At 47.0% G+C, this 24,706-nt stretch overlaps 2 protein-coding genes across 9 annotated transcripts; one reads left to right on the top strand and one right to left on the bottom strand.

Moving 5' to 3' along the window:
- The first annotated feature begins 437 nt into the window (after positions 1-437).
- LOC133900573 (uncharacterized) lies at positions 438-23,275 on the top strand. Of its 7 annotated transcripts, XM_062341754.1 has the most exons (13): positions 470-709; positions 1,034-1,139; positions 1,785-1,861; positions 1,960-2,035; positions 2,135-2,207; positions 2,287-2,338; positions 2,411-2,472; positions 2,669-2,732; positions 10,225-10,282; positions 10,364-10,450; positions 14,536-14,629; positions 22,178-22,413; positions 22,651-23,275. In XM_062341754.1, the coding sequence occupies exons 2-13, from the start codon at positions 1,066-1,068 to the stop codon at positions 23,090-23,092; spliced, it is 1,395 nt and encodes a 464-aa protein (XP_062197738.1). In that variant the 5' UTR covers positions 470-709; positions 1,034-1,065; the 3' UTR covers positions 23,093-23,275. The 7 variants fall into 7 exon arrangements, with proteins under 7 accessions (XP_062197743.1, XP_062197741.1, XP_062197742.1 ...); XM_062341759.1 differs by lacking the exons at positions 1,034-1,139; positions 22,178-22,413 and having other exon boundaries at positions 438-614; positions 22,651-22,774; positions 22,878-23,019; XM_062341757.1 differs by lacking the exons at positions 1,034-1,139; positions 22,178-22,413 and having other exon boundaries at positions 438-614; positions 22,651-22,777; positions 22,878-23,018.
- On the bottom strand, positions 23,229-24,396 carry LOC133900575 (tetrapyrrole-binding protein, chloroplastic-like). Of its 2 annotated transcripts, XM_062341761.1 has the most exons (2): positions 24,297-24,395; positions 23,229-24,093 (listed from the first exon to the last, which is right to left on the bottom strand). In XM_062341761.1, exons 1-2 carry the CDS (start codon positions 24,368-24,370, stop codon positions 23,385-23,387), a joined length of 783 nt encoding a protein of 260 aa, XP_062197745.1. In that variant the 5' UTR covers positions 24,371-24,395; the 3' UTR covers positions 23,229-23,384. The 2 variants fall into 2 exon arrangements, with proteins under 2 accessions (XP_062197745.1, XP_062197744.1); XM_062341760.1 differs by having other exon boundaries at positions 23,229-24,396.
- Between the last annotated feature and the right edge of the window lie 310 nt (positions 24,397-24,706).

Genomic DNA, 24,706 nt, shown 5'->3' with positions numbered 1-24,706 from the left:
GTAACATGGAGTAAGTTTTGTAAATATTATTTTTATAACTCTTTCATATAATTAGATTACTTTTATAACTCTTTCTAATTATATCAAAAGATCTGTACCAACTGGCTTGACGTTGAAAAGTTTGCTAAATTTTATTTTTTGTTGGCTCCTATCCGATAGCTTTAGAGCTGAAACTGAACTACTTGATAGCTTTTATTCGAGGGATCCTAATAGCAATTCAGTTGAGGATATTCGGATGATATTTGTTTGTATGAATAGAATAGAAATAGAAATTAATCTCACGTTTGAGTGTGACAAAATATTAGAATGATTCACATGTTCTACTTTTTATAAATTCAAATATTCGACCATAATTAATATGCAAAACATAATTATTCCGTATAGATTATATATTTTTATTACAACACACTAACTAGTAAAAAAAATAAAATAGCGGTCCCTTTCCGCCCCGGCCTGAAACCTCCGGACCCTTTCCACTCCGCCGATTCCTCCCGCCTTGATCTCTCCGACCGGATGGCCGACCGGCGCGGCCTACTCCTCTGGATCCTGCGACTCGCCGTCGCCGTCTCCGTCGCCGCCTGCGCCTGCTTTCCCGCCCCCGTCTCCGGCATGCGGTGAGATCCGCTCTCCCCTGTCGTTGCTAGGACCCGAATCCTTTTCCCGTGCTCGTTGCAGTCGGTGTAGTTCTTGCTGCAAAATTTCTTCGGAGGTGAGGCACTCATTCAGACCAGTAAGGATTTACTTGGTTACGGATTTGAGCCTCGTGCTTGATTCTAGTACTGTTTATATTGCAAGGAAAATAAAATGATGAATGGCAAGCTAATTTTGACTGTTCAAATCAAAATGATGTTTATCTGTTTCAACGCGGTTCTATTTGTTTGTTTTGGAGCCACTGATCATAAATAAGGGCTTTCCGTGCCCACCCACACATAAATATGCCAGTATACCACTGATTTTCGACAAAGTTTTCCTGGTTGGTTGGGTCCTTTCTCATTGAGCTGTTTGATTGGAGTGCAATGTTGCAATTTCCTAGCATAAGGCAGCTGGGATTGGAAGAGGGAAGGGATGAGGAAGCACAGGAGAGATGTAATTTTGGAAGCGAGGAGTGTGGATGAGGCTGATAAAGAAGAAAGAGAAAGGTAGATAAATAAAAAGGGCAAGGACCAGACCAACAAAAATACTTCTAGATATTGGTGTGCATCCCTTGCTATGATCTGTCGTTACCAAATAATGCTCACGTACCTCGTACTGTTAGTGGCACTATGCTTTTACTCTGGGCACAAAATTGCAAGCATGTTCCTACTTTTGTCTAGAAAATAAATAACCATGCCAGTTGTGGTTGTGGTGTTTGCATTGGAGCAAGTCGTTGCTGCTCACTAGAATGCAATGGTACAATTGATATGGATCTGCCTTTGAGAGCTGGCAAGAGTACCTTTTTGAGGAAAATACCACACCCGATCTATCCACAATATTATTGTGCGAGCACCAGATCTTCCATAGGATGGTTAGGATGACAGAGGGCCCAACCTGCTTGGACAGGTTGCTGGGAGCTTTGCATCCAAGAATTGAATATGTAACATAATATTTTATCAAAAGCTTGCAGGCATTTTGCTACATATATCTGGTAGTAGTTCTCGAATCAAATCACACCACCTGATTTCTGGTATCAGGGCAATGTTTTCTTTGCATAAAGCAGCATGGGTATTAGCGCAGCTTCAGTCTAGTATTAGGAATTTAGGATATATTTCAATAAAGCTAATGACAGACCTGTAAGTGTTGTTCAGGAAGGATATTGGCCTTGTTGCACCCATTATGTGCAGAAGCACTGTTCAGGGGCGGCATCTGATCTCTGACGATAATGGTAATACACCTGCTTCTTTGTCTTGCTTAGATATTTTCTTGTAAATGCTGCAATATCTGACAACCTTTACTACACTAATAAAACACTTCCCCCTGTAGGTTATGTATGCTCTGCACTCTCAATCGATCCATGGTCTCACTGCTGCCCAAGAACAGGGGCCCGCTTTTCCTGTCAGTGAGTTTCCTATCCTTATTGCACCATATCATGTGCAGCACTCCACCATCAAACTGGGTAACCCGCGAATATTACATGAGTCTTCATGACATTATACAGGGGCTGCAAACTTGATTTTCAGTGCTGCAACTCTTATGAATATTGTGTTTCTTGCTGTTTGAATCCTTCTAAGGTAAGTCCTAACTAGTTGTACTAGATTTGTTACATTAAACTGAATTATTTCATAATTTTTTCACTCACCCTTTTGACAGACCAAGAAAGGAGATGTGCTGAAGCTGAAGCTAGCTAAGCCAGTTACTGCTGGTAAGATAATTGCAATTATTAATTGGTGAATTTAGAATATGTTGAAAGTAGTTTACAGTTAGTTTTCTCCAGGAACATACACAAGTGTCTTCGATTTCTGTGTGGGAAGATGCCGCCATAGTTCTGCAAGTGTGGTACTGCTTCTCTTTTCCCGCTTTGAGTGCCAATACGACTATTCTTTTACTTCGAGCATGCTTTGTTTGTCGTACCTAAAACAAGCAACTGTTGCAGTGTTTTGTTTCTTAATGTTATAGTTACAGCAATTACTTGTTCAAGTAGTTCCGATAACAAGCATTTTTCTTAATCCAAGTTGTTCTTTGAATTTACCAGGTTCACGAAAATGCCTACGCTAGTGACTTCCATCATTGTTTTTCAGTGCATAAAAAATCATTGGGTATGGCAAACTATTTACTGTATTTCTTGGCTATATTACAACTCATCAGTTGTAGCATGTTTTCATATCATTACTGCTGGACCTGAATTATTTATGTAAACACTATTACTATTTCCTCTTGGGATTCAAATTCAATTGCGCACTTAATGTTTAAAAAATTTCAAGTCCCCACTAGGAGTGGAATCAATCCCAGCTCATTGCTTCCTTCCACATTTCAAATATGCTTCGTTCGGCTCAGCTGAAGCTACGCGGCTACAAGGCATATGTAGCGATTCATCTTGGTTCGGGCAGGGCCAGCTTGCGATGGCCATGGGCTCGGCTGACAAGCCATAGCGTAGCAGGTTAGCAGCACTAGCCATAGACAAAATATGTAAGCTATGCTATGACCAGGGATCATGGCTAGGGCTAGTTATGACATTGATATTCCTTTTTTTTCTTGAACACACAGGAGAGCTTCATGTCATTTCATTAGAAGGAGAGAAAAGGACCAAAGTACAACACACTCACACAAAGAAATGAACAAAACCCTAAAAATAGAGACGAAAAACACAAAGAAAAGGCTCAAAGGAGCTAAAAGAACACAAGCAAAGAAACCTAAGAATCAACCAATAGAGCTTGAAGATCCTTTGCACCAGCAACGCATCAGAGCTGCCCTTGCACAGCCACAACCTGCTTCAACAAAACAATAGCCGGGGATACCCCATTGAAAACACAATCGTTTTGAAGTTTCCAAATTTCTCAAGCCACAAGGATGATGAGGGAATTAAGACCCTTCATGTGTTGCTTGTCAACTTGTTTCAGCATGAAGCACCAACAGCTAGAGAACGCCAACCAACCAGGTTGAGGGTAACAGTTGACAAAACCAACCTGAGAAAGAATTGAGAACCAAACTTGTTTGGAGAAGACTCAAGAGACTAGGAGATGGTTGCAAAGAGGGCAATGAGTCGGATGGAAAAGACCACGCTTGGCCAATCTTTTTGCGGTCCAACAACGATTGAGAATCGCAAGCCAAAGAAAGGCTTTGCAGCGCAACGGTGCCCAGGACCTCCAAATACACTTCCAAGGAGTGAACCTTATAGATCCCACGAAGAACGCATTATAAGCTGATTTACTAGAGAAAACCCCTGAGCTAGAAAGCCTCCAAACATGCTGATCGTGCACCCCATGGTGCAGGATAAAACCATCAAGCATGTCCCAAACATGGAGGTACTTTGTAATAGCTTGGACCGAGAGAGGACCTTTTATGTACGAAACCCAAGTGAGGTCAACCAAAGCCTCGGACACAATCCTTTGCTTCACAATTCGGCATGCAATTAAAGTAAAGAGGTGTGGAGTAATCTTACCAAGGGATTGACCATGAAGCCAACAGTCAAGCCAAAAACAAGTGCTACTGCCGTCTCTGGTTCAGGTTATCATGGCAACAGAAAACAAGGCTCTGGAGTTTGGATGAACTTGCACTTGCAAACCAGCCCCAGATCGAGAGGGATCCATTTTCTGAAGCCAAAGCCATCTCATGCGAAGAGCCCAATAGAGAGTTGAAAGGTCATGAATACCAATGCCACCAAATTGAAGAGGCTGACAAACCCGCTTCCAAGAGACTAAACAGTTTCCACCATTAGCATGTTCTTGACCTTTCCAAAGAAAACCTCGACGCAATTTATCTATAGCCTTAATAACCCATTTTGGCAAGTCCATAGCAATCATCTGATAAATAGGAGTAGCTGTCAAAACCGAGCGAACCAAAGTTAAGTGTCCAGCACGATTCATCAAAAAAGCCTTCTAGCTTGAAAGATGGTCAACTACTTTATCAACAAGAGGATGAAGATCAGCTTTAGACAATTTTCGGATAGACAGAGGAAGACCTAAGTAAGGACATGGGAATTCCTTAACCGGACAAGGCAAGACATCTTGGACAGCAGCTATCTTCAGATCCTTGCAATGGAAAGGAGAAACAGAACATTTGAGAAGGTTAGTCTTAAGCCCCGAGGCATCCCCAAAAATCTGAAGAATTCCCTTGATTAACTCAAGGTCTTCGGCGACCGGCTTAATGAAGAGCACTATGTCATCCGCATATAATGATACTTGATGCTGAAGTCCAGGAGCAGACAAAGGACTCAAAAGGCCATCACAAGAAGCACGAGAGATTAATGAGTTCAGCACATCCAGAACCAGAAGAAAGAGCATGGGAGATAGCGGATCGCCCTGCCTTAGGCCACGATGGTGTCTAATAACTTCATCTGGTTCACCATTCAACAAAATCTGAGTAGAAGAACGAGATAACAAACTGCACAACATATTGCACCAATGACGACCAAAGCCCAAGCTGCCAAGAACCTCTAGAAGGAAGGGCCAAGAGACCAAGTCAAAAGCCTTAGAGATATCCAATTTAAGGAGAAGATGGGGCTCCTTACTTCTGTGTAAACATCTTGTAGCTTGTTGAACCAATATAAAGTTATCATGAATACACCTTCCTTTAATAAAGCACTCTGGTTAGAAGAAACCATAGAAGGTAAGTTCTGAGCCAGCCGATTTGCTAAAATTTTTGCCACCAATTTACCAAAACTATGAATCAAACTGATTGGTTTCTAATCCCCCACTTGAATGTCATCCACTTTTTTTGGCAAAAGGGTGAGAAATGCTGAATTGAGAAATCTCAGATCGGCACAGCTTCCTTGTTGAACAACCAATAGAGCAAGCATCAAATCTTCATGTATTATCAACCAACAAGACCTATAGAAACGCCCGATAAAACCATTGGGACTCGGAGCTTTATCTTGTCGAAGGTTATTGATTGTTGTCCAAACTTCTTCCAAAGAGAGAGGCTCATCCAGAGATCCTAAAGAGTATTGATGATGATGAAGCAAATCCAAATTGAGAGTGAAAGGTCTCTGCTCCGGAGAACCCAACAAGTTGGAGTAAAAATCAAATGCAGCTGAATGCTTGTTAGCCTGAGAGGAGACAATAAGATCGTTTACTTGAAATTTGGCAACGAAGTTCTTCCTTTTTCGGTACCTGGCTTGCTGATGGGAGAAAGATGTATTTGCATCGCCTTCCTTAAGAAAGAGAACACGAGAGCGTTGTCTAGCAATGGTGCGATCCGTAGAAGCCAAGCCAAGATAGTGCCTCTTCAAATTGACCCTCAATTAGTCCTCATCAACAGGTGACGGTCCCTAGCAATTTCCAAACGATGGAGAATTTCCTTTGCCATTCCCAACTGAGATTTGATATGGCCAATCTTCCGCTGACTCCAACTTTGAAGACCTTTACTTAAACGTTTCAGCTTGAGATGGAACCGTTCAAGAGGGCAGGCAGCAACAACTGGGGCAACCCAGTTAGAGCTGACCACCTCCTGAAACCCATGCAAGGAGGGCCAAAAACATTCAAAGTGAAAGCGGCGCTTACCCCGAATGTTAGCCTCGAGATTGATAGTTAGAGGACAGTGATCTGGAACTCAGGAGGCCGCACTTTGGAGAAGAGAATCTGGGAAGAGCTGCTCCCAGCCGACTGAACAAAAAACCCGATCCAGTCTAACCAAGGTTGGAGAAAGCCGCTCATTCGACCAAGTATATTTGCGCCCCAACAAATTGATTTCCTTGATCTCAGAGTCACGAATGAAGCGACAAAAACGACCCATCATCGGCCAGTTAAGATTGTTGTTATTTTTATCCTCGGCATGATGGATCAAATTGAAGTCCCCCGCCAAAAGCCAAGGTCCAACACAGAGAGCGCGAACATCACAAAATTCCTGAAGGAACAGAAGCTTGTCCGCATCTTCTTGAGGCCCATACACACCGTTGAACCACCAATTATTGCCATCATCGTCTGCAAACAACACAAAGGCTGAAAAATTGTTAACCCCGAAGCCCAAAGTGCGACAAACAGCCTCTTTCCACGCAATAAGTATTCCACCCCTCGTGTTATCAGCAAGCAAGGCAATATGTTGGCCAAAATCAGAATCGAGAACTGCCAACAACAGACGAGAAGAAATTGCTGACAATTTGCTCTTGAGAACATACGATGTCCATCTTTAAAAAAAACACAACATCACGAACAGCGTCACAACGAGCGTCCATGTTAAGTCCTCTTACATTCCATACTAAGATGTTTGAAACATTCATTGGAACAAAATGACATTGGACGACCAAGACCGAAGAATCGCATCAAAAGCATGCAACAACAAAATTAACAGCCCTGTGCTGATCAGCATCACCAGCCACCTAGCCAAAGATAGCAGCCAAAGCAGACAAGTGGGTACTAGTAAGAGGTTGATTGAAGAGGCTGTCGTGGACGTCCTGAGCCTTCTGATCTATGTGCGCAACATCAGAAATAATTCCAAGCTTCTTCATTATATTCCTTTGAGTTGTGCCTACCTTCATCCTAGGAGACCAAGGACGGGCGCCAGCCACCCTCCTACTACACCTCGACAAAGATCCAGGAGGAGGTTGCTTACACCTTTTAGAAATTTTAGGCGGAGAGAGGATAGCAGAAATCAACCTCGACATCAGAGAAACGAACCCCTTAGCTGGCTGAAGTTGGGAGGGGAGAGAGGCACCATCAGAGAACAGGCCAAGAGTTGAGACATCAACAGAGACTGGGCCAGGAACTGGAGCATTAAGCTCAACAGTCCGGCGCCGTCGTCTTGAATACACAAGCAGGGGTTTCTGAACCACCAAAGAAATAGTAGAGGTCAATCCCTCCTAGGAAGCAACTTGAAAAGAACCCCCATCTCCATGCAAATTAACAGAAGAGGTAGGTCCGGCAGAAACGTGACGTCGGTGCCTTGCATAAACAAGAAGAGGTTTCGAGGGGCCGGCAGGAGCACCAATCGCCATAGACTCAAAAGCCGCTAGAGGATCTAGCGAAATCGGGGTCGCCACAACCGAGCAAGATGTCCCACAAAGCTCCACAGGCTCAGGAGCTGAAGGAGCAAGAATTGAAGCCTGATCCATAATATTCAAAGTTGAAGGACTGCCGCCAAGAATGTCAAGAGGAATTGCTAATGTTGGGGCCACAACATTAAAGCCCGTTGGACCAACACCGAGAACAGCAGGAGAGACAAACGCAGGAACCGAAGAGGCCATATCTCCAACATATACTGTCGAAGCGTCGGCCGAAATTGCAGTGTGTCCCACGTGCCCTCCTCAAACCCGGCGCAAGCAAAGATCAACTGAAGGTGCGCCAGTATGAAGCTCATTAAAATCCCGCGCAGGAAACGAACCAGCACAAGTCTTCCCAAGGCATTGTGGGCCCAGCCTTGAATGAACAAGCACGTGATCCGCACGATTATCAAAGATCGCTGGACCACCAGAGGGACCATGACCACTTGGGAGAGGAACCAGTGCGCCGACAATGCCGTTGACTGCCATTGTCACTGTCATCCGGAGGGTCTTGATTGTCAAGCAAGGAGACGGACACATCATTAACTACAGCGAGAACGACCTCCACTTTATACAACAGAAACATCTTCACCGGCGACCGCATTCTCAGCAATAAGGTCCAAAAAATGGGGAATTGACTCGGGATGGAAGGACCAAGTTGTAAGACAGAATGAAGACAAATCCGAGCGATCCTCAGTAGCAGGATGCAAATGAGAAATCCAACAACAAGAACTCAATAATCGCTCCGCCGTGGCCAAATCCCAAGCGTGCGGCGGAATCCCGCGAAGAGCCAACTGAACCTTGCAAGGCATGGACCTTTCGACCGCATGAGCATGACGAGTCCAGCGCATGATGAGCAAAGTCATCCCCGAAGCACGCACAGGTCGACCGCCGTTGAGGACCAACACCGCCGTCGCCTCATCGGGGAGGAGGAAATCCTCTGGAGCAGAATGGTGGACAGATAATGCACCAGGACCTGGACCGAAACGGTCCGCGATCGCCTCCAAAACCTCCATCTGAGAGACCGAAGGCCTAGTACCGGCGACGGTCACAAACACCACTCTGCACAGATCATCCTCTGCCTAGATGATGTTGCAAGAACGACCAATGACATAGAGGCTTAGAGGACCATCAAGGCATGAAGAACCAGAGATTGCAGCATCATGTTGGACCGGAGCAGAGCCCGGAGGAGGAGTGGAGGAGCTTCGCCACCAGACCTCGAAGAAGATCGGCGCCTACGCGGCCTTCGCCTGGAACGATGACCATCTAGAAACAAACGATCATCTGTCAGAGCAGAACCACCCACAGCAAATCCCCCATTTGCAGGGGAAGCTTGAGGTGGCGGATGCGAAGAACACCCGCCAAAACCAATGGAGGTGAAATACGGCGCCAATCGAAACGCTTCTCCATAGGTGGACGGAGGGTATTCATGGCGAGAACCCTCTTCCTTGGATCAATGCGAAGACAAGCAGATGAAAGATGGCCCAACGATAGACAACGAAAGCTACAAGGAGGCCGCGGGCACATCGTGGCACAATGGCTCCTCGAGAAGCAGTTGAAGCATTTGCCTCGAAGGTCGCAGGGATAGGCCTGCGAGGGGGGTGATGCTGTGCCCACCGAACATGCTGTCCTTCAACTAACTGCCAGCCGCCGTCCTTGAGGCCACCAACGCCATCAGAAAGGTGAGAAAACTGACGGATAGGAGTAGAAGGGCGCGACAGGGTAGCAGCAACGACAATGGCAGGACAAGGCAAGGAAGGTTGAGGAGCACCGATCAGCCCTGCCGACGGAGGAGGCACCGAAAGAGACCATGCAGCCAGAAAGGCCGAAGTCACCACGTCACGATAGGAGCCGGCAGGGCGAGAAACGGCACCGGAACTACCAGAGTTCGAAGAAGCTAGGCTAGAATCGCACCAGCGGAGCGCCTTTGGACGATGACCGGGTAGAAAGGGTTGCGCGAGAGGAGATAAAGCAGGTGAAACCGGTGCGGCAAGGGAGGGGGTGGACTGCCAGAACCTGGAGTAGAGCCGGCGGGAGGCTGTTGAGTAGGGGAGCATCGGAGGGGGAGGAAGGTGGAGAGATGGGGAGGGGAGGTGGACAGGCGGATATAGCCATCTCTTCCCTTTTGACATTGATATTCATCTATGAACATATTGTCTTTATAAATATGTATTTAGACTTTAGAACTTTGATAATGATAAGATCTTCCCGTTGTTATCTTGACTAAAATATGGATGCAAATCCAGAATTAATATCTTGTATAATCCTAACCACATGGGGATAGTGTGGAGCTGGAGGGCGGGTTGGGTGGCTGGGGCACACCACTGACAGGGACGTGGCAAGGGCCATGGGGAATCTGGAGTTGTGAACAGTTTCGAAGCAAGGATGGGAGCCTAAGGTTTTGGTCTTACGGAATTTTTGGTATTGTGCATACGTGCGGGTGGGTGGATGGGGTGGGCGTGTTGGGGGGGGGGGGGTGTTGTTGGAAGCCTGTGCGAGCAGCTCATAACCAGTTTTTTACCTTTCTGTCCATTATCAGTGCCCGTGATTCATTCTTTTGACTTCTAATTTATGTATTATGAGTGATATTTGAATTATGTGCAAACATTCTGCAGGATCAATTGAATCTAATTCTGTATCAAGGTTTTTGGGAATTAGTATCAGTGTGGGAAGGTAAGGCCTGTCCACTTTAAAAAACTCTATAAAGTGAATGAAGCCTCTGAGAATTGTTTTGTGATCTCACATGAAATTTAGGCCGGGGGAATCCTGCAGCTTGGTTTGCAAAGCAAAAGGACAGTCATGTGTTCCGAGCAGGCTCTCCATGCTGAACAAATGTGAGATGTAAGTTCAATTGTATATTCGAATTACATTACATGGTTGAAGTTCAATAGCTTATCCTCAAATTGCAAATCGCATGCCATGCTATGGTAATTTTCTATATAACTAACTAGTCATCTTGCAAGTTCCATTGTCAGTGCGTTGGGAGTGGGCTTGAATTTAATATTGACCGAGAGATTTCTTGCAGAACCTAACTTATTTATAGCCAACAACATACTGTCTCTGGATGAGTCTGTCCGTATTACTGTAAAGTCTGAAATATTCCAAGCTAACAACTACATACTTGAAAAATGTCTTGCTATTTATATGGATTTCTCAAGTTTCAACAGGTATCAATCCATCAGCATCAACACAATTTTGCATTGATTGAGGCCCTCATTTATGAAAGTTCTGCTCGAGATACATATACTTTCTTTGTGGGTACAATGTTTTGATTGTGCTGTTGACAGAAATGAACAGACAGGTAGATTTTTGGGTCCTTCACGAAAGGAGCTGTTAGGAATAGCAACTTGTATTCAATGGTAGTCCCATGGGCACATTATATATAGTACATAAGGAAAACCCTATGACTATTATACTCTTAACACCCCCTTCGAATGCAAGACGTATGCAATATCGTTGCATTTGAAAGAGTTGATACTAAGTAATAAACTTAGACAAAATAAACTAATACATCCAAAAATTGTCTCTTCAAAGCCGTTGTAGAGTGGAGTCTTAGTAATCCTATCGAATCAAGTTGAAGAAGTGCAAAACGGAGGATATAGGTAGATCCGTGATGATGACAACAAAAGAAGACAAACGAAAATGTCACTAGAGCTACGGAAAGACCAAGATGACACAATTATGCCATACATCAAGAATTGCAAACACAGACATGGAGTGGCAAGACAACAAATGAAGTTGTCACTAAAGCTATAGAAAGACCTAGATGGCACTGTTGCATCAATAATGACGGGAAAAGATTAGCTAAATAAAGATGAATATTTGTCTAACCACAAAAGAAAACGGCTAATAGACAAAGGAATATGTGGATTTGCACAGCATAAAGAGATATTGAAACTTGGATGTGGACGCAATGAAAAAGAAAAAACTATAATGGCAGCAGTGGGATACTAGCAGATACTAGCAGTAGTAGCACCAAAGCACAGCCTAGCACAGCAGCAAGACACCACACCTAAGACGCAACAACCCATCATCAAATCTCCAAAAGTAGCAGCCCACAGCCCAGACGTAGAAGAGCAGAGCAAGCTATGCCACAAGAAACAAGAGACCAAACGACGGAGAGAAGTCTCGGGTGTGGATATGAGTCGGAGCATGCAACAGAGCAAAAGCTAGCAAGCAACAACACGCAGTAGACCAGCACCTCGGCCCATAAGCCCATAAGAAAGCAGCAGAGTCCAATCCAATCAAAATCGGCAGCACGAACACAACAAGCTCCTGTAGAGCTGAAGCTGCGCTACCTAAGGAGCTACCTCGATGTCTCGTGCTCGCCACCCAGTTCCACCACTGGCCACTGGGCTCCCCACGGGTCAGATCCGCCAATATTAGGGTGGCTGGGGTAGAGGCAGGGGTCGGGCAACATCATCCAACGGCGCAGGTGGAAGCGTGGGTCGAGGAGGCCGCAACCGCACGGGCGAACGGAATTGGAGTCCGACGGGGGAAGCAGCAATGGCGTTGGTGGTGGCTAGGCGACGATGGAAGACCGAACGGTGAGCCCGGTGACGGGCGGCGCAACAAGGGAAGCAACCGACTACCTGGTGCCAGGGCTGAAGTGGACGACGGAGGGCACGTCCTTGAAGGAGACGTGTTGGAGGATGACGCGGCGGCGACGAGAGAGGCAGAGCAGTGGCAAGCTGGCATGATCCACTGCATTGGTGACGAGGTGAAGAACCATTGCATCTAGATCTAATCTGGACAACGGTAGATCCACTGCATCGGCAACGAGGTGAAGAACCAGCAACGGGAAGGAGTCGACGTTGAGAGAAGCCGATAGGTGGGTGGGATGGAACCGGCCGGCAAGACCGGCCGGCAAGAGAGTCGGCGACGGGTGGCTGGATTAGGACGAGTTGCGGCATAAAAAAAACCGTAGCTCTAATAGTAATACTATGTTAGGAATAACAACTTAGCCCTAAGGGGGCAATATATAGAGTACATGAGGGAAACTCTAGGATTAGGAGATTATCATAATACCTTTGACTATTATACCCTTAACAGGAGCATCCCAAATAGACTAAGTTGGGAATTTGGAGCAAAAGGGGAAGGTGAGACATTGTGCTGACCAGAGTAGAGCTCTGCCCCCTCAATAACTGTGGTGGGTGTATATTTTATTAGTTATAGGGAGCCATGTAACTACATAAGTCTCATGTGGACTCCTCTGGGTTTTGCATTGCAACCTGGCCCAATTCAAATTTGGACTGAATAGGGTCCACATAAACTTTATATCTGAAAGGATATGTGGGGTTGGAGGATTAAAAAGGATATTGGCCCAGTGGTAATACCATATAAATTTGACCACGTCACGAACACATTAATCTGTGACCAGGACTAGGATCCAATTCAAACTCAGATCTTGATACAACAGTTGTTTGTTTTAACTGCAGGCACCTCTCCAGGAAGCTCGACTTTTGCGCTGTTTTTCATGAATTGCAAAATTTTGGGCTTCCTGACAGATTGTCCGAGTGCTTAATCTTTCTGGGTGCATATGTTTTGCTCTATCATGTAGCAGTTACTGGCCATTTCCAGTCCTCGTCCAATTTAGATGTGGTATCATAAACTTTCCTTTGTGGAAATGCATTGGTAGGCACTGCCAGCCAAGTTCGATACTATCAACTTATGTCAGTTAATTCATTAAATGAAGAATAGAAGAGATGAGATATTATCAACTTAGTAAAATGATGAAGGGAAACAAATAGCTGGAGAAGAGATGAGGATTCCAGTGACAGTAGTCCACAAAGTGATTGTTGTGGATACCGATCCAAATAAGTGAGGGCCTCGAGGCTCACACCTGGAGGAGGAGCCTCAAAGGCTTGGAGAGGATCAAACGGGACACAAAGTAGGCATATATTAGGTGCTTTGCACCTGAAAATCGTGTGTCCTATTACAGCTCGGGGTGGGGGTATTTATAGCCCATACCCAACCACCCGGGGATCTTTACTAAAATACCCTTGTTTGGAAGTATATTCCCTGGATACAATGGTCTTTTCGAAGTTGCCCTAGGATATAATTACACATCATCTGTGAGGCCCCGCCCCCGGAGGAGGCCTTCGGGACGAGGGCTTTGCTTCGGGTGGGGGGCGGGGCTCCGAGTGATGCTTCGCAGGATCAAGCTTTGCTATACCCTTTGATGTGAGATCGAAGGGTTCCACTCTCATTTTAGGCTTCGCCTTCATGCTTGAAGGCCAGGTCTTGGCTTCGCCTTCTCCGCGAAGGCTACACCATCTTCGCTCTGGACTCCTGCTTGCTGTCTTCTCTTAGGTTGTAGTGGGGACAATGTGCCATTCCCCCAACAGTGATGGAGGCTAAGAAAGCACCATTGTGTTGACATGGTTCTACAGCCTGTTTTGTGCCGACGATCTGCAAAAATTGTTCCATAGCTGTCTTCATGAGTTGAACTCATATCTTGTATAATACCCTCGTTGAAAATTGAAGTGCTCATCTAATTCCTACATAAAGTACACATAACTTTGATTGAGTCTGCATAAGCACTGTCAATATTATTGTATTGTTGGCCAAAATCGTTGTAGACTTCATCTGGGACTTATGTAACCCTTGTTATTTTTATCGTTTTGTTAGTAGTTTTTTTCATGCATGAATTATTTGTTCATGTTTATGATTCTTCCGTTCTTTGTGTTAGCTTGCCAAACAGTTTGTTAGATCTAGATTATGTTTCTTGCTGTGAAACTAGATTCAACATCACTTTCTATCTTGATTGTCAAAAAATTCGTCCATGTCCCATCATCAGTCCAAGGACATTTTCTTGGTGAGGATTAGCTGATACAACTGGAGCAATTTTGATATTTTTATGTTTTTTTATCCGTTCATAGATTTATGAATGAAAACACTTGCTTAACCCCAGTTATTCAATCCAGTTTGCAGAAGTATTTGAGATGCAAAAGCGGTTGCTTTCGCAGCCTTGGACCAGATCAGCCTTCTGAAGTAGTTGATGAAGCTCCAACCAGTTTGGTATGACTTCAGTTTTATTTGGATTTGCTAATTTTTAATTTTTAGACTATTATCTATCTCATTTTCATATTTAGTTGTTTCACCACATGCAGACAGTTTATATCTAGAAAAAAAAGAAAGTTTTCACTGGTCAGCTTATAAGGGATAAGACATATTTTGTGTACTCCTCTGGTTATGCGGCTTATGTCCCTACTCTCAGGAGTGATTTCATGATTCATGATGGCTCCCTCTCTCCACCCCTTCCCTCCCGGCGCTTCCCACTCCCTCCACAGCCCCACACCGGCGTCCACCCTGGGCCCGGCGGCCACCCAGCTCGCCGTGTCTCCCCCAAGGCTGGCACCCCCAGTTTCCTCGGCGCCAGGCTCTCCTCTATCTCCGGCGGCGCGGCCTTTCTTCCCGGCCGGCCGCTCGAAAGAGTCTCGTTGGAGGGAGGATAGTTCGTCCTCTCCCATTACCGGCGGACGGTCCTCGCCTCCGCCACCCTCCTATCGTGAAGTGGTGTTGACGTCCCCGTCTTCTGTGGCTGCGCCGTCCGGTCACAATCTGCCCTCTCCTTCGCTGTCACCCAGGAGCTTCCCTCCCCAGCACCTTTGTCCTGGTTATCTCGTTTGGGTTCCGCGTCGTTCTCAGGTGGTTTCCCCGCAGCCGCCTGAAGCTGATGTTGACGGCTGGCGGACGGTGGTAAGCCGTCGTGCTTGTCACAACTTGCTTCGTCCTCCGCGCCGCCCTCACCGTCACGTTCCTGCCGACCTCCGCGGAAGGTGCTTCAATTGTTTCTTCTAGAAGCATCGGGCTGCGAGGTGTCGGAGCAGCGCCAGGTGCTTCTGCTGCTTGGCGCTCGGCCAGCGCGCCTCCGCTTGTCCGCGACGAGGGCTCTTGAGGTCCTCTCAGTCCACGGGCGATCGCCGATCCTCCTCTGCTGATAACTCCGTTTGGAGCCGACTCGCGCCACTGATCATGCCTGTCGTGGCTGATGCGGCTACTGTCTCGGTTGTTCGGCCTGATGGGCGGCCAGTGCGTCTTCTCTGCGCTGCGGATCCTCGCCGTCCCCTGGCCGCTTCTTCTGGTGGGGCTTTGGCGGCGGCCGGGGAAGGCTCGGAGACTGGTCGTTCTCGGCGTCGTCGGCCTTCCCGCTTTGGGGCGCCCACTAACCAGCCTCCCCCCCTCACCAGCCTGCTGGAGGTGGTCGTATTTCGCGCGATCCTTCCCTGGCCAGCCCGGTGTCGGAGTCCGCTGCGACTGCTTGGGATCGTTCCAACGTCAAGGCCTTTTGCGTGATCGACCGTTCGGAGTGCATCGTTCGTTCAGAAGTGGACCTGCGTCGGGCGGTCTTTGTCACGGTCGTTGGAGATAGGCCGCCGGTCACCCCTCTTCAAGCGGCGGATGAAATTGCTCGCAAATTCTCCTTGCCGGTTGAGTCATTGGTCATCCATCGCTCCAGGCTGGAGGATTTCCTCCTGTTCCTGCCTAATGATGAAGCTGTGGACAAGGTCCTCAATGGGGGCCGGGTGATTCAGACTCCTTTCTTCAGCCTGCTTGTCAAGCGTTGGTCCCGGCATGCTCACTCCGTGGGCAGCTCTTTGCCTTGCTTGGTTGAGCTTGAACTCCATGGCGTCCCCGTTCATGCTTGGAGTTTGGCGACAGCAAAGCAACTACTCAATCCTTTTTGCTCGATCAAATATCTTCATCCGGCTACAACTGATCGTTCAGATCTGACAATATTTCGTCTTTTTGCTTGGGCTCCTCATCCGGGGGTCTTCTCGTCGAGCAAAGACTTGGTTATTGTGGAGCCGCCGGAGTTCGACGTGGGGGACGGTCATATGGGCCTGAGAATTCTGGTGTACTCTGTTGAGATCTCCGTGTCCGCATCAGCAGCCGATTCGTTTTCAAGCTTGGAAGATGATGATGATTAGGGGTGTGATAAGCGCAGCCGCCGGCGTACGGACTCCTCGCCGGGGCCTTCTTCTCGTGGTGGTTGGCCTGCCGGCGGTGACTTAGGTGATGGGCCTGCTGGCGGCCGCCCTCGGGTCCCGGTGCACGCGTGGCTAGGGAATCGTGTGATCGTTCAATGCAACGATGGTTGCCTTTCCAGCTTGCTGCCACCTTTGCGCGAGGTCCCAGGTGTTGTGCCTGCCTCGGAACCTGCTGTTGGGAAGGTTGATCGTATTTCTGGCGGTGGATTTTGTGGCGCGGGAGTCGATTGCGGCTCGTTTAAGGCTCCATCTGTCCTTGCCATCCCCTCGTCTCCCATGCCCTCCTCAGTTGTTCGGTGCGATGCTGTCAGCGATCAATGGCCTGCCTGCGTGTCTGCTCCTGCCCCGACTTATCACATAGCTGCGCAACCTTTGGTCGTTGCTTCGGCTATGGCTGTGTTCCTTGCCCCGGTAGATTGTGTTAGCTCTAGGCCTTCTCCAGGGTGCTTCTTTCGGAGATGGCCAAGCCCTCTGCTCGTGTATTCCAGACGACGGCGTCGCGCTGTGCGGCCGAGTGCCCCAGGGTTGGACCCGGTCTTGGCAGTGGAGTCTCCCTCTGCGCTTACTCCACCTGTGGCTAGGGCTCAAGCTTTTCTCAGCAAGGTTTCCAAGCCATTGGATTGTATTCTCCCACTGCCTGATGTTCCTAAAAGAAGGAAGAAGGGGCCTCCTCCGGGCTCCCTTCCAAGGCGCAGCAGGCGTGTAGCGGGGGCATTGCCTTGCTCTCCTCCGCCTGCCGTCTCTGAAGCGCAGAAAAAGATCATCCGCAGCCTGGGAATTGTTGCTGATAAGGAGCGCGTTGATCTCGATGCTCAAGATAAGTATGCCAAGCTGTTTGAGAAGGCTCTCTCCCGTACACACATCTTGGCGCTAGCTGCTATCTTTGGGTGGTCAGCAGAAGACATTGATCAAGTCCGTTCTGAGGACGATCTGTCGATATCTTAAGTCCGAGTGTTTGGGCTGTTTCTTTTGGTCGTCTTTGTCTTGTTTTGTCAATGGATCCTGCTTCTTTATTAATCTGGAATGCTCGTGGTCTCAATAAGGTCGATAGACACAATGCTGTCCATGATGTTGTGGCCTCGTGTGGTGCAGATATCATATGCCTGCAGGAGACGAAGGTCGCCTCCATTTCTAGTCGTCTCCTCCACTTGGTTCTTGGCTCGATGTATGATCAGTATGTGTTCTTGCCAGCGGAAGGGACAAGAGGAGGAATTCTTGTTGCTTGGAAAGGCTCTGTTTGTCAGGTTCTTGCTTCTAGGGTGGATTCTTATTCGGTCTCAATCCTTATTGCTGACCAGCGTGGGTACAATTGGTGGTTCACCGGTGTCTATGGGCCTCAGGAAGATGCTGATAAGCTGCTGTTCCTGCAAGAATTGAGGGATATTCGTGCTCTCTGCAATGGTCCTTGGCTCGTGTCAGGAGATTTCAACTTGATCTATCAAGCTTTTGATAAAAATAATGAGATTTTGAATAGGGCAATGATGGGCCGTTTCCGCCGCTTTCTTGATGACACTGAAATTAAGGAAATTCCGTTATTGGGACAAAAGTTCACTTGGTCGAATGAGCGAGCTACACCTACCTTGGTCAAGCTTGACAGAGCTTTTTGTTCTTCTGATTGGGAGGATATATTTCCGGATTCTCTTCTCCAGAGCTCGGCTTCTACAGTTTCTGATCATTGCCCTTTACTTCTTGGCCTCAAAATTAACACCCGGGGTAAGCGTCGCTTTCATTTTGAAAGTTTCTGGCCCAACCTCCAGGGTTTTCAGGAAGCTGTGCAGCAGAATTGGTTTGCCCTGGTCTCTACTTCTTGCCCGGTGGATTGTCTGTTCATTAAGCTCCAAAGATTGAGCAGGGGTTTGCAAAGCTGGGGGCAACGTAAAGTGGGCAATGTTAAGTTTCAACTTGCAATGGCCAAGGAGATTCTCCACCGCATTGAGATTGCTAGAGACCATCGACAACTCTCTTCTGATGAAGAATGCTCACGCATGAAGCTGAAATCTAGTTGCCTCGGTTTGGCTTCTCTTGAACGCACGATTGCGTGCCTTCGCTCCTGCATCCTATACTTAAAGGAGGGTGATGCCAATACCTCCTTTTTCCACCATCAATCTCGTTTCAGAAAAAGGAAAAATTTTATTGCTAAGCTGTCAGTTGATGATCAAATTATCACATGCCAAGAGGAAAAGCAGCTGGCTGTGTTCAATTTCTATTCAAATCTGTTGGGTACTGTTGTGCAGCGTTCCACCATCGATCTTCAGGAGCTTCATGTCCAGCGGCATGATCTTGCGGCTTTGGATGCTCTATTCACCGAGGATGAGGTCTGGTCTACTATTAGGGACATGCCTCAGGATAAAGCCCCGGGACCGGATGGTTTCACAGGCCGTTTTTACAGATCTTGCTGGTCTATTATCAAGCATGACATATTGGAAGCGCTGTGGGCTCTTCAGCTTGGGCATGGTGCGAAATTTGGCCTCTTAAACACGGCTTTCATCACTCTCTTGCCTAAGAAGGTTGATGCTCTACACATTAAGGATTTTCGTCCCATAAGCCTGATTCACAGCTTTGCTAAATTAGTGGAAAAGCTCATGGCCAACAGACTCGTTCCAAGGCTATCCTCCTTGATCTCACCAAACCAAAGCGCCTTTATCCAGGGGAGATGCATTCACGATAACTTTCATCTTGTCCAGCAAACGGCAAAGTGTTTATATAGGCAAAAGGAGCCTCACATCCTCCTCAAATTGGACATTTCTAAGGCTTTTGACTCGGTATCTTGGCCTTTCTTGTTGGAAGTTTTACAAAGATTGGGTTTTGGTCGACAATGGTGCAACCTTCTTTGCATTTTGCTGTCAACTTCCTCCACTCGGATTCTTGTGAATGGTGAACCAGGAGAGGAGATTATTCACCGCCGTGGTCTTCACAAGGCGATCCCCTCTCTCCCATGATCTTCATTGTGGTTATGGATGTTCTTAATTCTATGATCAGTCAGGCTTCTCAGGTTGGTCTGCTCCGACCTCTCTCTGCTAGGGGTGTGCGCCACCGTAAGTCTCTTTATGCCGATGATGTGGTCTTGTTCCTTCGGCCAGTTGAAGCAGATCTCGTATTAATCAAAGGGCTGTTGCATATTTTCGGTGTTGCCTCTGGTCTTCTGATCAATATCCATAAAAGCTCTGTTTCTCCAATTCGGTGTGATGCTGATGCTTTGGCCACCATTCAGGATGTTCTTCCTTGTGAGGTTAAGCACTTTCCTTGCACTTATCTTGGTTTGCCCCTGTCGGTCAAGAAGCTCACCAAAGCTGAGCTACAACCGCTAGTTGATAAGGTAGCAGATTACTTGCCTGGATGGAGAGCTTCTTTGATGACAAAGGCTGGCAGATTAGTGCTGGTTCAGGTGGTTCTTACTGCTGCTCCTATCTATTCGATGATTGCTTTGGACCTCCCTAAGTGGGTAATCAAAGCAATTGATAAGAGAAGAAGGGGTTTTCTTTGGTAGGGGCAAGAACGGGCCAACGGAGGTAACTGTTTGGTTTCTTGGCAAAGAGTTCAGCGGCCTATCCAATATGGCGGGCTTGGAATCCATGATCTCTCTCTTTTGGGGTGTGCACTGCGTATTAGATGGCTGTGGCATGAAAAAACAGATCCTTCAAAACCATGGGCAGGCCTCTACTGTGTTGTTCACCAAAATGCTAGAGCCTTGTTCGCCATGGCTGTGATAACAGTAGTTGGCAATGGCTCTAACACCTTTTTTTGGTCGGATAGATGGTTAGAGGGGACATCAATAGCTGAGGTTGCACCTAATCTGGTTGCTATTGTCCCACGAAGAATAATCGCCAAGAGAACTGTGCAAGAAGCCTTGAACAACCGGAGTTGGGTGAGCGACATTAAAGGATCTCTCTCAGTGAGTGCTTTGTTCGAATATCTCAATTTGTGGGTGATGTTAGAAAACGTTCACCTTCATCATGATGTTCAGGATCAGCATTTCTGGAGGCTCTCTAGCTCTGGCATCTACTCTAGCAAATCAGCTTACAACGTGTTCTTTGTTGGGGCCATTAAATTCGCACCTTGGAGGAGGATTTGGAAGTCTTGGGCTCCCCTACGTTGCAAATTTTTCATATGGCTCGCTGTCCTCGATTGCTGTTGGACGGTGGACAGGTTAGCTATGCGGGGATTACCTCACCCGGCGGCATGTCCTCTCTGTGATCAAGTTCCGGAAACCATCAACCACCTGCTTATCTCATGTGTGGTTGCGAGGGAAGTTTGGTCTACTGTTTTCCGGAAATATGGCTTGCTGGGGCTTTCTCCACAACCAGATGTTGCTTCTTTTTTCTGGCTGGTGGAGCAGGGTAATCAAGAGTTTGGACAAGGAACACCAAAAAGGCCTCAACACTTTGATCATCCTAGTGGCCTGGGAGATTTGGAAACATAGAAATAATTGTGTTTTTAACAATGCTAGCCCTAGTGTTTCCTTGGTAGTGAGGACAGTGAAGGAGGTGGGTGCTCTTTGGCGATCAGCAGGAGCCCTTTGCCTCCAGCCCCTGTTTTAGGATCGGTGTCCTGTCGCTGTGGTCGCTTTCTTGGTAATCGTGGCGCGTATGTATCGTTTTGTCTAATGTGTGGTTGTTTTGGGGGTGTGGTGTGTGAGGAGTTGTAATTTTGGTACCCTTTCTTCTTTAATGAAATGACACGCAGCTTTCCTGCATTGTTCTAAAAAAAAAATGTCCCTACTCTAAACCGTCGTTCATTGTGCTGAGCTTACACCACTCTCTCAAAATAGTCTACCATTTAATAATGGTTTCTCAATCAGTTTATCTGCACAAGGTTATATCTTGCCCACCTGAAGAGTATTATGCAAAAGATGCTTGTGAGCATATGTAAATTTTGGATGTTGACAAGCTTCTCACCTCATAAAATTCATTGTTTGTCAAATCATCCAGGTAGCACTAGAACACTCTGCCTGGCCCTATCCATGACCCCATCAACCTGTTAGTTTCCACGGCTTCATTTGACACCTCTGCCAAGATTCAGCTTGATCTGAACATGCTTTATATGCTCAGACTTATTATGCTTACATTTAATATCATTTCTCCACTTTGATATTGATAAAATTAAGGCAGCACCACAAACATCTACTACGTGGCATAACACATGGAGTTTGGATGCTAGATCTGGAACTTTACCCACAGGAGAGTGGGTGGATACAAAGGAGAGGATTTGGTGTAGTGGGAGAAATTTCTCAATTCTCAGGCTACTTTTGAAATATTTTATAGTGGCAACTGGCAACTTCACTCCTCGAAGTCACCTAAAGCATGTTCATCTCTTTGTTCACCTTATTGCCAGATACCTTCTGAAATGAATCTCTCATCTTGCTGCCCTTCTGTTTTTTTTGCTATCAAGCTCTTGATATCCCTGCTTTCCAAATTAGAAGCATGATTTTTAACTCTATATATCTCCTTTTTAAAAATCAAAATAGTCAAATTTTCCTGTGAACTACTTGTTCATTATATCCTTGCCTTTGTTAAGAATACAGAGTCCTTATCTATTACGTATATGTTAAGTTACTAGAGTCATTGTCCTGTACTAGAGTCATTGTCATTACGTATACGGCGATGGCGACGGATGGGGTGCTGCGGCGGCGAAGGGCGCGACACGGTGGCGTCGGCCGGCGGCGCTTATGATGGCCTGCGCAAGTGGAGCGGCGGCGGCGCGACAGTGCTACCAGCAGCTGGTGGTGCGCGGGACGGCGCGACGGAGCAGACATGTACTTGGGACCAGCAGTTTTGATGGCACGATGCCGCGAGGGAGGCCAGCTTGGGACAGGTGCTGACTCAGCGCCTAGTCAGCCCAGCCACATATACAAAACAGCCGTCCAAAGTGATTAGGGACGAGTTGTAAACGGTTTTGATAGATTGAGAACGTAAGATTTTTGGTTTTGAAGTTGAGGGATGAAAATCAAACGGTAGTTGAGGGACCGAAAATGAACTATTTTCTAAATATAACCGTCACCACGGTCACAGTTAAAACATGGAACTAATTTTCTTTTGGCTTCTATTTCAGAAACCAGGAGCATGCTTATACATGCAGATGGATGAGCGGCTCACATGTGATGGTTCGCATCAACATACCCAGAGGCTCTGTCCTTGCGCATGACATGGGAAAAAGGACCGTGACACTCATAAGAGTGGTAGTTTTCCCAGAAAAAGATTTGTCAGGCTTTAGAGATTCATTTAATTGCCAAGGTATCGACAAGATTGGTTCTCACGTCAGTCGCCATCACTTGACAGGAACAAGTGGAGATTGGAAGCTGAAAACCGATGGTTCTCCATCACCCCATGATGAACAACCTTTCTACCTGCTGGTTGTCTCAACACAAACATCCCATTCTTCACCGGTTTTCAGGCAGGGTCGTGGATGCAAAGGGGATGAAGTACCTGTGAGTCCTCGCATGGTATTTGGTAGGATGTTGCATATCAAACGAAAATGCATGCATCATCGGTAGCGCATTGCTCTATGTACCTGCCATTGAGTGCGAGATGCATTGCATCCAGGCATTCCTCATAATTTTATATTTGTGGCTGTCGTGCACAGGCTGTTTTACTTGCTTGTCTACATGCATCATTCATGCGCAGAGCAAATACCTCAACCAATTATATTCATAATATATTGTGCAATTTTTCATGCATGTTTAAGACAAAGTAAGGCAAACAGAACTACAGATACATGATCTTTTAAATCAATTGCCCCATGACAGCATCTCTGCATCACAAACTCCCATGCCTTTCTTGCCAGCCTCAAAAGGAGTAGTCAGGCTCGAAATCTCTCATAAACTTCGGTCTCTCCTTCCCTTTGTTACCATCTTTGCTCTGATCAGTGGTAGTAGCTGTGACACTCTCCTCTGCTGCTTCCTCTTGTTGGCTCTCCTCAAAGGCAGGGTGTGTGAGTATATTTCCCAGGAGCTGTGTCCCCCTGAGGGCATTGGTGAGAGGCAGGTGACCCTCTGGTGTGTCATCCTTCATCTCCCATATGAACTCATCAGGGAAGGCCCTGTAGTTGTACTGCTCAATTTCAGTGTCCAGCTTCTTCATCCAGCCAATCCTGATGAAGAAGCGGGTGAAGTCGCGCCGCGACTTCTCCCACAGCCGACGCTGCACGCTGTACCCAAACTTGCCATTGCTGTGCTCCCTCCAGAGCTTGTCGATGGCACGGAGGTCCTCGACGGAGATGAACTGGACCTCCGAGAAGAAGACGTACCCTCGACCCCGTGCGGACTCACCTGCGAGGTCAATGATGAGCGCGCGGGTGGTCTCGTCGGCCTGTCGGTAATCTCCCACTGCAAGCTGGTGACCGAGGAGGTCTAGGGAGGGGGCAGGCGGCGTGTTTGCTGCAGCCAGGGTGACTGGAGTCGGAGTCGATGAGTTGGGGGTTGAGGTTGTGGTCACTGAGGGGGAGGTGTTGGAGAAGAGCCTGAAGGAAATGCTGGTGCTGGTGTTGGTAGTGAACCTGAGCACAACAGAAGGGGAGCTGTCATGGATGCCGGTTCCGAGGAAAGAATGGTGTTGGGGAAGAAGAAAGGACTGGAGAGAAGCATTTGCCATGGATGGCAGGAAGAGTGAGCTGCGAGTAGAGGAGGGGAGGAAGAAGAAAGGGAGGGAGATGATGATGATAAAGGAGTGGATGGGGTTTAGTGAGAGGAGTGTGTGTACCTGGCTGGTGGTGCTGTGGTGTGGAGACCTGAGAGTGTGTGTTGCCCTGGCTGTGCGACTCTGTTGTGTGTCATGTGTCAAGGGTTGTGGAAGATTTTGGTGGTGGTTTTGTAGGGGTGCATCTGGGAGAGAATACAAAGGAGGGCTGTGATTGGTGGATTCTGGGTGAGATGAGGATACTGGCTATTGCAGCTCAAACAGAGATATGTCTAGGAGGGGAGGGTGAGGTGGGTTGGTCAAGTCCACACAACAGTTTTGACATGTACTTTCTTTTTGTCTCTTGGGGGAAAAAACTTGGAATTAAATCCTTGCTAGCCTAATATTCAATTTTCGATTCATTTAACCATGATTTTGGTTTGAAACTTAAAAGTTTCAACAAACATAAAATGCAAATTTTGCGATTAAAATGA

This window comes from Phragmites australis, chromosome 19, assembly GCF_958298935.1.
Source record: "Phragmites australis chromosome 19, lpPhrAust1.1, whole genome shotgun sequence".
NCBI classification, from domain to species: domain Eukaryota; kingdom Viridiplantae; phylum Streptophyta; class Magnoliopsida; order Poales; family Poaceae; genus Phragmites; species Phragmites australis.
Note: the sequence above shows the minus strand (reverse complement) of the source record. Positions and strands in the feature narration are given on the sequence as shown.